Below are 17,018 nucleotides of genomic sequence, written 5' to 3' on the forward strand. Positions count from 1 at the left end.
TAGAACATAGAACAGTACAGCACAAGATCAGGGTCTTCGGCCCACATTGTCTGTGCCGAACCTGATGCCAAGACTATCTCTTATCTACCTTTGTTTAATCAATATCCCTCCATTCCTATACCTATCCAAAAGTCCCTTAAATGCCTCAATTGTATCTTTCTTAACCACTAACCCCAGCATGTTCCAGGCACTCACCACTCTCTGTGTAAAAATGGTGCCCCGCATAACTCCTTTAAACATTGCCCCACTCATCTTAAGCTATGCTTTTAAATATTTGATTTTTTTCCATCCAAGGGAAAAAGGTTCTGACTGTTTTCCCCCACCTGTGCCTCACATAATTTTATCTGTATCTCCTCTCAAGATCTGACGTCCCAAAGAAAACGTTCCATAGCCTTCCTGTAATGGGGCGACCAGAATTGCATGCAATACTCCAAATTCGGCTAACTAAAGTTGTTTAAAGCTACATCATGATTTCTTGACTCTTATACTCCATTCCCTGCTCTATGAAAGCAATCAAACCATATGCCTTCTTTACCACCCCACCTACTTGTGTTACCACTTTCAGGGAGTTATGGACTTGGACCCCGATCCCTCTGCACATCAATGCTGTTTTGGGTGATGGCAATAATTGGAGATTTTGCCCTTACATTTGACCTGCCAAAGTTCAATACCTCGCACTTACTCGAATCAAACTATCTGCCATTTCTCCACACATTTCCGTAGCTGATCCATATCCCTCTTTGCTACTTTGACAGCCTTCCTCACAGTTCACAACCCTAGCAATCATGGTGTCATGTGCAAACTTACTAACCAACTTATCTTCATTTTTGTCCAGGTCATTTCTATATATCACAAACAGCAGAGGTCCTAGCACAGATCCCCGTGGAATTCCACTGGTCACAGACCTCCAGCCTGAATAATTGGCCTTCCACCAAAACCCTTTGCTTCTATCAGTATGCCAAGTCTAAATCATTGTTATTCCCATGCATCTTAATCTTCTAGATCAGCCTACTGTAGGGGACTTTATCAAATGCCTTACTAAAATCCATGTAGATAACATCCTACACCCTGTTCTCATCGATTACCATTGTCACCTCTTCAAAAAACTGGATCAAGTTAGTATGGCCTGACCTGTGTATAAAGCTATGCTGACTGTCCCTAATTAACCCACTCTCTTCCAAATGGGAATAAATCCTATCCCGAAGAATCCTCTCCAATAGCCTCCCTACCACTGATGTGAGACTCACTGCCCTATAATTCCCTTGATTCGCTGTACTTCCCCTCTTAAAGGAACAACATTAACTTTTCTCCAGTCCTCCGAGACCTAGCCAGTGGCAAAAGAAGCAAAAATCTTCTACAATCTCCTCTCTTGCCTCTTTCAATAACCTGGGATTAATCCCACCGAGTCCTGGGGATTTATTTCCTGGGTTCCAAAGGTTTAGACATGTTTGAGAGGGAGGATAAAGACGTGTAGTTGTTCTATTAATCAGGCAAACTGTCACAGCAGCACTCAGGGAGAGAGGACATACAGGAGGGTTTGTCCAATGTGGGAAGAGGTCTTCAAGAGCCCCAACACCACCACCTCCTTCATCTCAAAATGCCCTTGAATTATTTGTATTCTCCACACTGATCTCACAGTCCTCCATGCCCTTTGTGAAACAGATGCGGTCTCACTTAGCACCTCGCCTACATCCCCAGACTCCAAACTCAAATTCCCTCCTTTATTCTTGAGCAGCCCTACTTTCTCCCTGGTTTAACATGTTTTTAATATAGGTATAGAAAGCTGGCATTTACTTTGATCTGACTCATCAAAGTGGCTCCTTTTGGCTCTTCTTGAGTTATTTTCTCCTCCCTTTATATTCCTCAGATCTGTCTGACTCCATCCTCTTAAACTTTGCATGCACACCTTATCTTTTTGACCAAATTTATTACGTCTGGTCAACACAAGGTTCCATTACTTTGCTATCCTTATCCCTCATCCTCATTGGCACACGCATTGGCATTTTAGAACTTTGATCAACTGTTCTTTATATGACTCCCACATGTCAGATGTAGACTTGCCCCAAAACAATTGTTTCCTGTATGCCATGCCAAGCTCCTGCTTATAAAGTTGTAATTTGCCTTTCTCCAATTTAATACTTTCCCGCAAGGTCCACTCTTCTATTCAAAACAATCATAAAACTCATGGAGTTGTGATCACTATCTCCAAAATGCTCTTCTACTGAAATACTGGTCACCTGGCCAGGCGCAATTCACAATAAAAGGTCCATCCTTTCTCACGTTGGACTATCTACATACTGTTTCCAGAACCCCTCTTGAATTCACCTCAAATTCTGCCTCTTCTAAGTCTTTCGTACTGAGCAAACCCTAGCCAATATTGGAGAATTAACTAAGACAACCCTGATGCTTTGGTAATCTGTCGATATATCTGTTCCTTCTATCTCTTGCTTGCTCTTTGAAAAGCATATAGTGCAATCCCATTGGAGTGTATACGCTTTTCTTGTTTCCGAGCTTCCCACATTGGACAACCCTCCAGTATGTCCTCTCTGAGTGCTGCTGTGACAGTTTGTCTGATTAATAACACAATTACACCTCTTTATTCTCCCTCTCAAACATGTCTAAACCATTGGTACCCCAGAAATTGTCAGTCGTGTCTATCTCGCAACCACATTTCTGCAATTGTCACAACAGCATAGTCCCAAGGACTGATCCGGTCTCTGAGTTAATCTGCTTTCTCCACAATACTCCGTACATTGAAATAACCTCTCTTCATCCCATCAGTGTCACCATATTCTTTCACCTCTCCCTGCCTCTCCTTCCTTTGAGTCTTTTTGATTCTAACCTCTACCTTCCCATCAGTCCCTCCAATTTCTAACCTACACTGGTTCCCACCCATCTGCAATATTTTCTGCTTTTGGATAATAGTTGGAATTTAAGTTACTCTCATCATGGTGTGTAACCTCACATTTTGCCACGAAATACTCCATTTGCCAAGTTTTCTTCCACTTATTCAATCCTAATATACTGAATGATATGCTTTTTCGTGTCATTGGCAAACGACACCTTATTGATGCCCTCACTTCTTCTCGCCCCCACTCCCAGGCTATAATGCGTTGTAAATAATTGAATGCCAAGATATTCCCCTTTATATCCACATATATGCTCCACAATATATATCATATATATATATATGCTCCACAAGTTAACATCCTTCCAGCCTGATAAAGACCCCTTTATTCCCACACTGTTTCCAATGTGATTACTAATCTTCAGTCCATGCTAACACACTCAATATGCTCAATAATGTAGTCTGTGATGTATATGCAAATGTGCCTGTACCTCGTGACTGAGGTCAGGTGACCTTCTAGAAGTTTCCGTTGGTTGTTCAGATTAAATCTTACTTACAAGATGGCAGACGTGTATTAATTGTGCTAGTCACATCCGGGCCTTGCAGAGAACATTACATGGTGTCAAAGTAAAAAAACCTAAAGAAAAGAATGGCAGGACTCAAGCCTCTAGGCCCATTCTCCAGGCAAGGAAACTTGGCCAAGAATTATAAGGACTGGATAAAGGCATTCCAGCTGCAACATTTCTCCACGTGGCCGGACCAGTAGTACAGGAGCTTTATGAGACCTTTCAGTTCACCCCTGAGGAAAGTGACAAAATACAACCGCTGAAGAATAAGTTACTGTGAACCAAAAAATAACTTGACTGTCACAAGATACTTATTTAATACACGTAATCAGCGGCGAGGGGAGACCTTCTCCAGCTACCTGACTGCAGTGAAGGCTTTAGCTAATGATTGAGAGTTTGGCATTATCAATGACTCGTTGCTGCAAGAGAATCGTCTGCGACATCACCAGCCAGCCGCTCCGAGAGAAACTTCTACAATGCGATGATTTAACACTGTAAAAATGCAGTGACATGTGTGTGATCGCAGAAACATCAGCCGAGCATGTGAAGAAACTTGCCCCAACCGCCATCGACACAGAAGAGACAGTGGATGACGTGAAACGGGACAGCGCCAGTCGGCCATGGGGCCGAGGCAGGGATTCGCGACCCAGACTGCCACAGACAGAATTCCGTGATTCTGGTAAGGATACCGTAGGCCAGTCATGCAACCGCGGCCATAAAGGCAACTACTGCACCGCTCAGTACATGAGATGTTATACCTGCGGAGAGATTGGACATCTTTCCAGATCCCCCGACTGCCCGGTAAATCGAGCGCCCAACAGCCGCCCACGTCCCTGACAACATGACCGGCTAATCAGACAAAAGGCCGGGGATTGGAGCCGCGACGTCCGTGACATCGATTTCCAGACGAACGCTTCACCACTGCCTGAGCCAATGGACGACGACGTTGATGTATTCTACATTGACGCCGTGACTGACGCCATTACTGAGTCGACGCACGAATGGGGGACAGATGTGCAGCATCAACAATGTGAACATTGAGTTCAAACTTGACTCTGGCGTTCTACCATAGTCGACATCCTGCCAGAGCGCTTGCCATACTGAATGAACCCTGTGGGCAGGCAAAGGGGAACGTCAAAGTAGGTAAGAAAGAATATAGAGTTGTCTTTCAAGTAGTGGAGGGGAATGTGAAACCCATATTTTTGGAAACTAACGTGTGAAAAGTTAGGGCTTCTTGTGCGAAAGGAGGCGGTTGATGGCGTGAGTGTGAGCCCATCATACACTGCGAGGATCATTGAGGAAAACCGTGAAATTTTCCAAGGGCTGGGAAAGCTAAAAAGACATGAGTACACCATAGCGCTGCAAAGGAACATGCAACCTAAGCAAAACCCGCCACACACTATCCCCAATAAGATCAGGGATAAGGTCAAAGCCGGATTAGAGCGCATGGAAAGCTTGGGAGTCATAAAGCCCGTGAGCGAACCGAGGGATTGGGTGAATTCAATGACTGTGGTTAGCAAGCCTAATGGCGAAGTCTGCATATCCCTTGACCCACATGACCTCAATGCGGCCATTCGTAGGGAGCATTTCCCGATGCCGACGTTCGAGAACATTGCAGCCCGCATGCCGAAGGCAGAATGGTTCTCGAAATTCTCGAAAAGTGGGTACTGGCAGTTTCCACTGAGCGATGACAGCTCGCGTTTGACCACATTTAATACTCCCTTTGGGAGATACCGATACCTCGTGCTTCCATTTGGAATCTCATCCGCAAGTGAGATTTGGCAGCGGGCGATGTAGGAAGAGTTCGGCAATTTAGGGGTGGAGATGGCCATTGACGACATTCTCGTTTGGGGTGTGAATGCAGCACAACATGACGCAAGGGTGAAAGCCCTACTCGAACGGGTGAAAGAATCAGGCCTAAAGCTCAATCCCAGAAAGTCGGTAATGCGCTCAAACGAGATTGAATATGTGGGACTTGACTCCTTTTCATACATACCATCACGAGCTGGTTGAAATTGATGGATTAGTCTTGAGGGAAAACAGAATTGTAGTCCCCTAAAGCATGCGAAGGCAGATGCTAAACGCGCAACATGAATCGCATCTGGTAGTAGTGAAACTTAAACAACGAGCCCACAATTTAGTTAGTTAGGCCTGGAATGAATGCACAGGTTGAGGACACAGTGGGAAATTGCTCGATATGCCAGGCGACCAGGAAAGCGCAAGCAAGCGAGCCGCTCCAACCACACTTCATCCCCAGCAGACGTTGGTCTAAGGTCGGAGCAGACATCTTCCACCTGGAAGGAGTTGACCATTTGCTTGCAGTGGACTATTACTCCGAATACCCAGAAATAGCGCAACTGACGGACATGACGTCACATTCGGTGATACGTGAGATGACGGGCATGTTTGGCCAGAATGGCATTCCTGACTTGGTGATGACAGACAACGCGAGACAATTTGACTATGCTGAGTTTCGTAAGTTCCAGGATGACTGGGAATTTGCCCATGTCACCTCAAGTCCCATATATCCACAGAGCAACGGGCAGATAGAGTGTTGTGTGCAAACTATAAAAGGTATCATGAAGAAAGCCAAACGCAGTGGCTGTGACCCGATGTACGCTATCCTCGAATACTGCAACACCCCCCCTTGACGGGACAGGCGGCTATGCCCCCTCACAGTTACTGAACAGTAGACTGTTAAGAAGCAAATTGCCATCGCCTCTATCGCTCTTACTGCCACATTGTGTCCCGCCCATGGAATGACAACTGGCCGTCCGGCAAGAAAAACAGGCAGCATACTTCAATGAGAAGGCAAGCGCCAAGCCACTGCCGTGCCTGGAACAACAACTGCAGGTGAGGTTTCATGCCAAACCAACCGAATGGCAACGAGCCAGATTGCAAGAGAAAACCTGTCCCCTCGGAGCTACGTCATCTCTACACCGAGTGGTACTGAGTTCCGCAGAGACAGGAAGGACATACAACCTGCGCACGAAGCAGCTGAGCCATGCCCTGGCAACACGCAGCAGACGAGTGCGAACACTCTCCCACAAGGAGGAAACTCTTTCCCAGAAGGAGCTAGTCTCCCAGCCTCAAGAAAACTATCACAGGCCGCATCACCAGGTTCTGTGGTGGGGGAACCGGCTCGAAGTGTGCCAAGTCATACACACAAACAACAGAAATACCGCACAGAACGAGGTGGAAATACGACTTGCACGAGAAGTGGGCGATGGTCGAAACCCCAAACTCGACGTTATGTAAAATTGATGGACAATTATTTTATAGTTCTGTAATATGAAGAGCTCTGTGTTATTTGTGGTAATTTATCCACAATAAATTAAGTAAAGGTTCCAGTTATTTTTTTGACCCCAGCGTTGAAGGGGGAGATGTGATGTGATTAAAGTGAAGGGGGAGATGTGATGTAAATGCAAATGTGCCTGTACCTCGTGACTGAGGTCAGGTGACCTTCTAGAAGTTTCCGTTGGTTGTGCAAATTAAATCTTACTTACAAGATGGCGAACGTGTATTCATTGTGCTAGTCACAACCAGGCCTTATAGAGAACATTACATAGTATTATCATGTGCATCAGACTTTTATGTGATCAATACCTTCTGGATATCAATATATAGACTATATCTTTAAGTCCCCTTCTGTAGGGAAGATAACTTCCCTGCTTGTTACATCCTCAAAGAATCCTTCAAATATCTTATTTGTCATAAGATCATGACTGTTTATTTACATTATATTTACATTAAATGAAATATAAGCTATTTTCTTCTAGATTATGGACTCCAACGATCTTATCAACAAACATTGAGAGAATCTGCCTATAGTTATCCACGTTTTTTTTCCTTCCTTCTGGAACGATATAGTCACATTTTACCAATGATGTATGATGAAAGAATGGGTTGACTGGGTTTGTATTCGTTGGAATTTAGAAGGATGAGAGGGGATCTTACAGAGACGTATACAATTCTTAGAGGATTGGACAGGGAAGATGCAGGAAAAATGTTCCCGATGTTGGGGGGAGTCCAGAACCAGGGGTCACAGTTTAAGTATAAGGGGCAGACCATTTAGGACTGAGATGAGGAAAAACTTTTTCACCCAGAGAGTTGTAAATAGAAACATAGAAAATAGGTGCAGGAGGGGACCATTTGGTCCTTTGAGCCTGCACCACCATTCATTGTGATCATGGCTAATCATCCACAAGCAGTAACTGTGCCTGCCTTCTCCCCATATCCCTTGATTCCACTTGTTCCTAACTCAAATCTAACTCTCTTTTTAATTAATCCAGTGAATTGGCCTCCACTACCTTCTGTGGCAGGGAATTCCACAGATTCACAACTCTCTGGGTGAAAATTTGTTTTTTCATCTCAGTTCTCAGTCCTAAATGGCATTACCCCTTCTTCTTAATTCTCATACTGTGGCCCCTGGTTCAGGACTCCCCCAACATTGGGAACATTTTTCCTGCATCTAGCTTGTCCAGTAACTTTTATAATTTTATACGTTTCTATAAGATTCCCTCTCATCCTTTTAATTTACTGTGAATACAAGCCCATTCTTTCCAATCTTTCCTCATATGACAGTCCTGCCATCCCGGGGATTAACCTCGTGAACCTTCGCTGTACTGTCTCAATAGCAAGGATGTCCTCCTCAAATTATGAGACCAAAACTGCATACAATACTCCAGGTGTGGTCTCACCAGGGCCCTGTACAACTGCAGAAGGACTTCTTTACTCCTATACTCAAATCCTCTCATTATGAAGGCCAACATGGCATTAGCTTTCTTGACTGCCTGCTTTACCTGTATGTTTACTTTCAGTAAATCTGTGGATTTCTCTGCCATAGGAGGCAGTGGAGGCCAACCCACTGGATGTTTTCAAGAGAGTTAGATTTGGCTCTTAGGGCTAAGGGAATCAAGAGATATGGGGGAAAAGACGGAACGGGGTACTGATTTTGGACAATCAGCCATAATCATATTGAATGGCAGTGCTGACTCGAAGATCCGAATAGCCTACTCCTGCACCTATTTTCTATGTCTATGTTTACTGGTACCTTTCCAGAATTTGAGGAGTTTTGTTAAAACCTCAGCCAATGGCTCCACTAACCCTGCTGTTGCTACCTTTAAAACCATTGTGTGCAGACTATCAGGTTTTGGCGACTTGTCTGCCTTCACTACCATTTTTTTTCTAATATCTTGTTGTTTCTGATAATAATAATTGTAATTTCGACATAGTATTTGAAACTAATTCATCAGGTATATGCAATTATTGATTTAGCTTATATGCCATTTCCTTTTAACTCATTGTTAATTCCTTGGACTTGCTCTCTCGGGGTCCCACACATGCCTTCATTACTGTATTCCTTTTTATTTATCCATAAAAGCCCTTGCAATCTGTTTTGATATTAAGTATCATTTTCTCACATTCATTTTTTTCCCCTGAATTATTTTTTTTGTATCTTGTTGGTCGTTTATATGTCCTTGTCCTTTGATCCACCACTCGTCCTTACTATTTTATGTGGTGCGGTGTTAGATTGTATTTTATTCCATTTGATATTGTCCTTGAAATATATTTTATATTCTACCTCCCATCTAGCTATTAATCAATGTTCATATTGATAAAATTTTGTTCAATATTTCCATTTGTTCTCAATATTGATGTATCTTGGTAACATCGATATGGTGATACCATAGAATTTATCAGAGCCTCTAATAATGAAGTGAACTTGCTGGTTTTAACTCTGAATTTTGTTTACTAAAACAGATTCTAAAGCAAATTGCTCATTGGAGGACCGGAATCAGCTTGCCCTATTAGTAATGGAGGACCTGACAGTACTGTTGCAAGGATCAAACACAAATGCAGGTAATTAGAAGATCTTTTAATTAATGTCCTAAAACAGTAATTTGAAGAAAATACTTAATTTAATAGATTTTTGGAATTATATATCTGTACCCAAGAGTATGGTCCTAACTCCCCTTTATGTTCATTTTTCGATATGGGCATCATTAATGAGGCCAGCAAGTACAGTTAACATCCTTGAATTGCGTAACCTTTCTGATGAAGGTATTCATATACTGATGGGGGAAAGTAAATACTAAACTTTTAATCTGTGTGCAGTGAATATACCCAAGTTAAGATATAAATGATTTGCAAGGGAACTTTGAATCACCCACTGAAGCCCTGGTGTGTTACATTCATACACAATCACTACAATACACCGATAGATGGATGTTTAGACTAGTATGTGTGGTGTTGTTCAGACCTTATCGTGGGTTGTGCAGAAATGTACCCATCGATGCAAGTGCAAAGCGTTTTGTCAGAATTATGGAAAACACCTTCCACTCTCTGTTTAAAAAAGGTTTCCCTGCGCTGCTCCTTTAAACTTTTTCCCTCTGACTGTAGACTAGCGTTTAACATTTCCACACGGGGGAAAAAAGTTCTGACTCTATCTGTACCTCTCATAATTTTATAAACTATTATCAGGTCTCCCCTCGGTCTCCAAAGCTCCAAAGAAAACAATCCAAGTTTGTCCAATTTTCCTTGTAACAAATACTCCCTAGTCCAAGCAGCATCCTGATAAATCTCTTCAGCACCCTCTCCAAAGCCTTGACATCCTTCCTGTAATGGGTTGACTCGAACTGCACACAACACTCTAAATGTGTCCTAACCAAAGTTTTATAAAGCTGCAACATGACATCCTGACTTTTATGCTCAATGTCCCAACCGATAAAGGTAGGCATACCATAAACCTTTATCTACTTGTGTTGATATTTTGAGGGAGCTATGGACTTGGACCCCAAGATCCCTCTGTACATCAATGCTGTTAGGAGTTATTTTAGATTTGACCTCGAAATGCAGTATCTCATCCTTGCCCAGATTAAAACTCTATTTGTCATTTCACTGCCAATATCTGTAAATGATCTATATCCCACAATATCCTTAGACAGTTCCTCTTCACTGTCCACAACTCCACCCCTGTAGACTAAAAACTAAAGTCATATAATATACAAACAACAAACATCCAGGCACAGGTGCTTAAGAAATACCACTGGTCATGGACTCCAGCCAGAATACCACTCTTCCACCACTGCCCTCTGTCCTGTATTGGTCATCCAGTTTTGAATCCAACTACAAAGTTACCATGGGATCCATGCATCTTAATCTTCTGGATCAGCCCACCATGAATATCTAGCAACAAAATAAAAGTTTTCCAGATGTTTTAAATGAAGATAAAGCTACTTTGATATGAAGAGGCTGCAGTGGTAGTTATCACTTTACATTTTTGAATTCTCAGATTTTGAACTTCACATAGAGAATTATTTAGCATGAGATCTAACAAACCATTTATAGATGTATGAATATGTCATTTTGTTAATTGTTTGCTGGTTGCTGAAAATGATACTTGAAGAAAAAGGTTTGTGGAAGTGGGAATAATAGTAGGAATGGTGTGAAAATGTTTAACATCGATCTTTGTTCCATGTGTTTTTTAAGGTGTTTTCCGAGAGTTTGGAGGAGCACGATGTGTTCATAATATAGTGAAGTATCCCCAGTGCCGAGAACCTGCACTGATGATTATCCAACAGTTAATTTTGTCCCCTAGTGGTGATGATGATATGGGTACTTTATTAGGACTGATGCACACAGCCACACCTGCAGAGCTACAGCTCAAAACTGATATTCTAATGGTAAGTATTATATTCACATTTTAGGTTCACTTTTACGTTGCTGTCATTTAAAAAAAAAAAACTCAGCAAAATACTTACTCTTCATAATGTCCTTTTCAACTCTATATCTTGTCAACTGTAAAATCAAAATAACAGCAGGTACATTTGATCAATAACCCTAGTTACCATTGAGACTTGAGCCTATCACAGGGCGAATATCAACTTTTAAATAGTTGGAGGTAACAAGCGATCCCACGGATTTTTCTGAATGTAGAAGTCTTGGTAAATCTGTTTTATGAATCGTAACCAGATTAATGATGTTACTAGAGATCTACTTTATATTTCCATCAATTTACACTGTCTTGAAATTCATATTATCTCCACAGGCTCTCCTTACTGTGCTGAGAGAAAGTCACCGCACACGAACAGTGTTCCGAAAAGTTGGGGGATTTGTTTATGTCACATCACTGTTAGTTGCAATGGAACGATCTTTGATTAATCAACCCAAAGGAGTATGGGAAAAGGTGAACTCAAACCAAGTCTTCGAACTAGTGTATACTGTCATTTGTACACTGACAGCAGCAATGCGTTATGAACCTGCTAATTCACATTTCTTTAAAACTGAAATTCAGTATGAAAAACTTGCAGATGCTGTGCGTTTGCTTGGTTGCTTCTCAAATATGCGACAAATATGTTCAACAACGTCCTACCCTTCAAATATCCAACCATTTCAAAACATACTTGAAGATGATGCATTGTTGGATTCAGTTGGTCCCACACTGAAACATTGTAGTAAACTTTTCTGTTGTCTCTACAAAATGGTCACGGATTCTTTTGACAGGTAGGGACTTCATCGGTTTAACTATTTTTAATTAGAAACTAATTTTTATAAGAATAACAGAATTCTAGCAAAAGTTTCAGAGAAGTTAAATTTTATCAAGTTTTCACACTAGGTTATTTAAAAAAAAAATTAAATGCTGGTATTTAATAAGAACAAGGTGAAAATTAATTTAAATGTAAGCCCACAATTGTGATTTACCTGTGTTAATGTGTGCCACAATGGATAGGAATATAGGAGGGAACTGCAGATGCTGGTTTAAACCAAAGATAGACACAAAATGCTGAAGTGACTCAGCGGGACAGGCAACATCTCTGGAGAGAAGGAATGGGTAACATTTCGGGTCGAGACCCTTCTTCAGACTGAGATTTAGGGGAGGGGCAAATACAGAAATAAAGAAGTGTAAGGTGTGAGAACAAGTCAACAAAGGGGGTGGAGGTCAAGGAAAATGTAGAATAGATCATTGTTAGCTCGGAGAAAGCAACAACAAAGCAAACAGATAATATGTAATCAGGGACAGTCAGACTGGTTGGAGAACTGGGAAGGGGGAGGGATGGAGAGAGGGAAAGGAAGGGTTACTTGAAGTTAGAGAAGTCAATATTCCAACCACTAGGGTGTAAGCTACCCAAGCAAAATATGAGGTGCGGTTTCTCCAATTTGCGCTGGGCCTCATTCGGACAGTGGGGGAGGCCCAGGACAGAAAGGTCAATGTGGGAATGGGAGGGGTGGTTAAAGTGTTTAACAACCAGGAGATCAAGTATGTTTTGGTGGACTGAGCAGAGGTGTTCACCGAAACGATCGCTGAGCCTGCGCTTGGCCTCTTATATATCGGTGAGACCAAGTGCAGTCTTGTCCCTGACTGTCTGTCCAGGTTGACTAGTCTGACTCTCCCTGATTACATTTTATTCCTATTTGCTTTGTTGTTGCCTTCTCCTAGCTAACAAGGATCTATTCTGCGTTTCCCTTGATCTCCACCCCCTTTGTTGTCTCGTTCTCACACCTTACACTTCCTTATCTCTGTATCTCCCCCTCCCCTCACTCTGTCTATAGAAGGGTCTTGACCAGAAACATCACCCATTCCTTCTCTCCAGAGATGCTGCCCGTCCCGCTGAGTTACTCCAGCATTTTGAGCCACAATAAAGTGCTAATAATATGTGCCTCTAAACTTCAACATGCAATCATACTAAAGTTAATAGTCACTAGCATATTTTTCCTCAACTTGTTCTTTACAAGAACAAGTGAAAGTTTTTTTTTTAAACTCTGCTATTTCACTTCTCAATTTATTTGGCTTCCTGTAAACATTTCTGTATTGACTGAATATTAATGAAGAGTTGATTGATTTTGTTTTTGAAACCAAGTATTTCCTACAAGATCTGAAGAATGGTCTGAAGAAGGGTTTCGGCCCGAAACGTTACCTATTTCCTTCGCTCCATAGATGCTGCTGCACCCGCTGAGTTTCTCCAGCATTTTTGTGTACCTTTCCTACAAGATGCATTGTTTTTCTTAAGGCAATTGTAAACTGTATTAGAGTTTGTATTCAAATTTTTTTAGTGGAAAAATGCTTTTTTCGAATGACGTTTGTGGATTTATCTATTTTTTCATAAAGCTTTTCCAAAACAGTTAAAAAAAAAATAGAGTTGTCAATGACACTTGTTTACCAAATTTGTGGCGCCTTGCCGTAAGTGCATAGTACAGAGGCCCAATGATTTATTGTCTTGTTTTGTTTTGGGGTTTTTTTTTCCCCTCTCAACAATAATCTGGATGTAACTAAGATGTTTATGGAAAGTAATCACTTCTATTTTTGTTTTTTTATATTTCTTAATTCAGTTGATTATTATATTTAGTACAGCCATGTCTAGACAGACACATCCATGGCAATGCGCATATACGTACATTTATACTTGTTGGGTTTAAGCCACATTGCTTTCAAAGTCTTTTTTTGAAAATTCTGTTTTTGTTTTTGAAAAAGCGTAGAACTGACCAAGAACTTACAAGTCAGTCAGTTTCAAATCTATTTTGGATAAAATATTTCAAGATATGATATAATGACACATTTATAGATTTTAGGATTTTGTAATATCATTGTTGGTTTGCTGGATGGGAAATTGAAAGACTTGATCTAATAATCTTGAGACTTAAATTAAAAGCTCTGCATGGAAGTTTGTGAATTTTGTTAATTAATTGATTAATTACTTTTGGACGTTTGGATTATTATGAGTAATGATGGCTGTCATTTAAAAACTCTGCAGGTTTAAATCACTGATATTCAGAACATGCCATTCTTAACAGGTCTGATATATATGTCACTCCAGACTCATACTAAGTTCCCCTCTTAAATTGGTCCAGGATGCTGCTTAGTTATCACTACAGCCTTTTAGATGACAATTGGAGATGCTCGCAGAGCTTATGTCCAGGATGAAATAAATTGTCTAGCATAGTACAATGGAACTAAATGCTACAAGGAATGTGGGTCAAACAGAGAAGGTTCCATTCATTGGACTTGAATATAATGGAAGTTTGTTTTAGTTGCCCATGAACATAATTGTAACAGCGGGTGTTTGTTGACCAAGTGTCAACACTTACATGATCTTGACATCCTGTACATTGGAATGATTTTTCCATTGCAAATTGATCCATATGATAAAATATGAAGGAATCTGCTACCCTGTTTAATATTTAGCGGCGAATATCTTCTTTGTTATAAACCGAAAAAAAATCCCATTTTAATTTTGGCTTTCCACCACCTGCACTGTTTCGATATTTTTTAAATTAAATGTGAAGTGACAATTTAGTACGTTATTAATTATGACTTCGTAGTTATCCTGTTTTAAAAGATTTGCAAATTTAAGTATGGCCTGGTATAGTTTGTATCTTTTTTTGCTACTACAAGTGAATCAAATGTTCACATTTAAAAAGCTAGTGAAAACTAGTTTTGAAGAGCGACACGAGAGATTATAGATGCTGAAATCTTGAGCAAAAAAACAAAGTGCCGGTTCAGCAGATCAGGCAGTATCCATGGAGGGAGCTTTGAAATATATGGTTGTGTTCAAGAAGGAACTGCAGATGCTGGAAAATCGAAGGTACACAAAAATGCTGGAGAAATTCAGCGGGTGCAGCAGCATCTATGGAGCGAAGGAAATAGGTGACGTTTCGGGCCGAAACCCTTCTTCAGACGAAGAAGGGTTTCAGCCCGAAACGTCACCTATTTCCTTTGCTCCATAGATGCTGCTGCACCCGCTGAGTTTCTCCAGAATTTTTGTGTACCTTTGAAATATATGGTTTCGTTTTTAAATAAAAGTCCAGCCTAAATATCAAACTGTCAAGAATAATTGTATTTAAAACCATTGATAAGAAAATAAAATGAGATTGTGGCACTTTTAGTACAGGAATGTATCTGCAAATATTTATGTGAACTTAGAGTTCTTTCATAAATTTCATCAACATTTTGATACTTATTTTGTTCCTTACCTTTCTACAACTTTCCCCTCTTTTTGCCCACCATTTCTGGCCTTTAAACTGCAGTTTTTCTGCTGCTTTGCATGTTATGCAGTGCCCTCCATAATGTTTGGGACAAAGACCCATCATTTATTTATTTGCCTCTGTACCCCACAATTTGAGATTTGTAATAGAAATAATCACATGTGGTTTAAAAAGCACATTGTCAGATTTTAATAAAGGCCATTTTTACACATTTTGGTTTCACCACGTAGAAATTACAGCAGTGTTTATACATAGTCCCCCCCCATTTCAGGGAACCATAATATTTGGGACACAGCAATGTCTTGTAAATGAAAGTAGTCATGTTTAGTATTTTGTTGCATATCCTTTGCATGCAATGACTGCTTGAAGTCTGTGATTCATGGAAATCACCAGATGCTGGATGTCTTCTCTGGTGATGCTCTGCCAGACCAGTATTGCAGCCATCTTCAGCTTATGCTTGTTTTGGAGGCTAGGCCCCTTCAGTTTTCTCTTCAGTATATAAAAGGCATGCACAATTGGGTTCAGATCGGGTGATTGACTTGGTCAATCAAGAATTGACCATATTTTAGCGTTGAAAATCTCCTTTGTTGCTTTAGCAGTATGTTTGGGATCATTGTCTTGTTGTAGAATGAACCTTCGGCCAATGAGTTTTGAGGCATTAGTTTGCACTTGAGCAGGTAGGATGTGTCTATACACTTCCGAATTCATTATGCTATTACTATAAGCAGTTGTATCATCAATGAAGATAAGTGAGCCAGTACCTTCAGCAGCCATACATACCCAGGTCATAACACCTCCACCACAGATGAGGTGGTATGCTTTGGATCTTGGGCAGTTCCTTCTCTCCATACTTTGCTCTTGCCATCATTGTGATATGTTAATCTTTGTCTCATCTGTCCACAAGACCTTTTTCCAGAACTGTGGTTGTTCTTTTAAGTACTTCTTGGCAAACTGTCCTGTCCTATTTTTGCGGCTAACCAGTGGTTTGCATCTTGCAGTGTAGCCTCTGTACCTCTGTATTTTTGTTCATGACGTCTTCTGCGGATAGTTGTCATTGACAAATCCACACCTGACTCCTTAGGAGTGTTTCTGATCTATCGGACAGGTGTTTGGGGATTTTTCTTTATTATAGAGAGAATTCTTCTGTCTTCAGCTGTGGAGGCCTTCCTTGGCCTGCCAGTCCTTTTGTGATTAGTCAGCTAACCAGTGCTCTCTTTCTTCTTAATGATGTTCCAAACAGTTGATTTTGGTAAGCCTAAGATTTGGCTGATGTCTCTAGCAGTTTTATTCTTGTTTCTCAGTCTCATAATGGCTTATTTGACTTTCATTGGCACAACTTTGGTCCTCCTTGATAAACAGCAATAAAAGTTTCCAAAGGTGATGGCAAGACTGGAGGAAAGACTAGGAGCTGAGAGCTCCCTTATACCTGCACCAAGGAGGCAATTAAACACCTGAGCAACTACAAATGCCTATGAAGCCATGTGTCCCAAACATTACGGTGCCCTGAAATGGGGGGACTATGTATAAACACAGCTGTAATTTCTACATGGTGAAACCAAAATGTATAAACATTGCCTTTATCAAAATCTGACAATGCGCACTTTAACCACATGTGATTTTTT

General features: G+C 41.0%; 1 protein-coding gene across 1 annotated transcript in view; it reads left to right on the forward strand.

The window, feature by feature from the left end:
- The window catches only part of wdfy3 (WD repeat and FYVE domain containing 3), a 287,240-nt gene that overhangs the window by 99,305 nt on the left and 170,917 nt on the right, over window positions 1–17,018 (forward strand). Inside the window, exons 10-12 of the mRNA XM_055664858.1 lie at window positions 9,178–9,276; window positions 10,906–11,099; window positions 11,465–11,919. Of these exons, the coding sequence (XP_055520833.1) occupies window positions 9,178–9,276; window positions 10,906–11,099; window positions 11,465–11,919 (748 nt within the window). The remainder of the gene's footprint in view (window positions 1–9,177; window positions 9,277–10,905; window positions 11,100–11,464; window positions 11,920–17,018) is intronic.

This window comes from Leucoraja erinacea, chromosome 1 (assembly GCF_028641065.1).
Source record: "Leucoraja erinacea ecotype New England chromosome 1, Leri_hhj_1, whole genome shotgun sequence".
NCBI classification, from domain to species: domain Eukaryota; kingdom Metazoa; phylum Chordata; class Chondrichthyes; order Rajiformes; family Rajidae; genus Leucoraja; species Leucoraja erinaceus.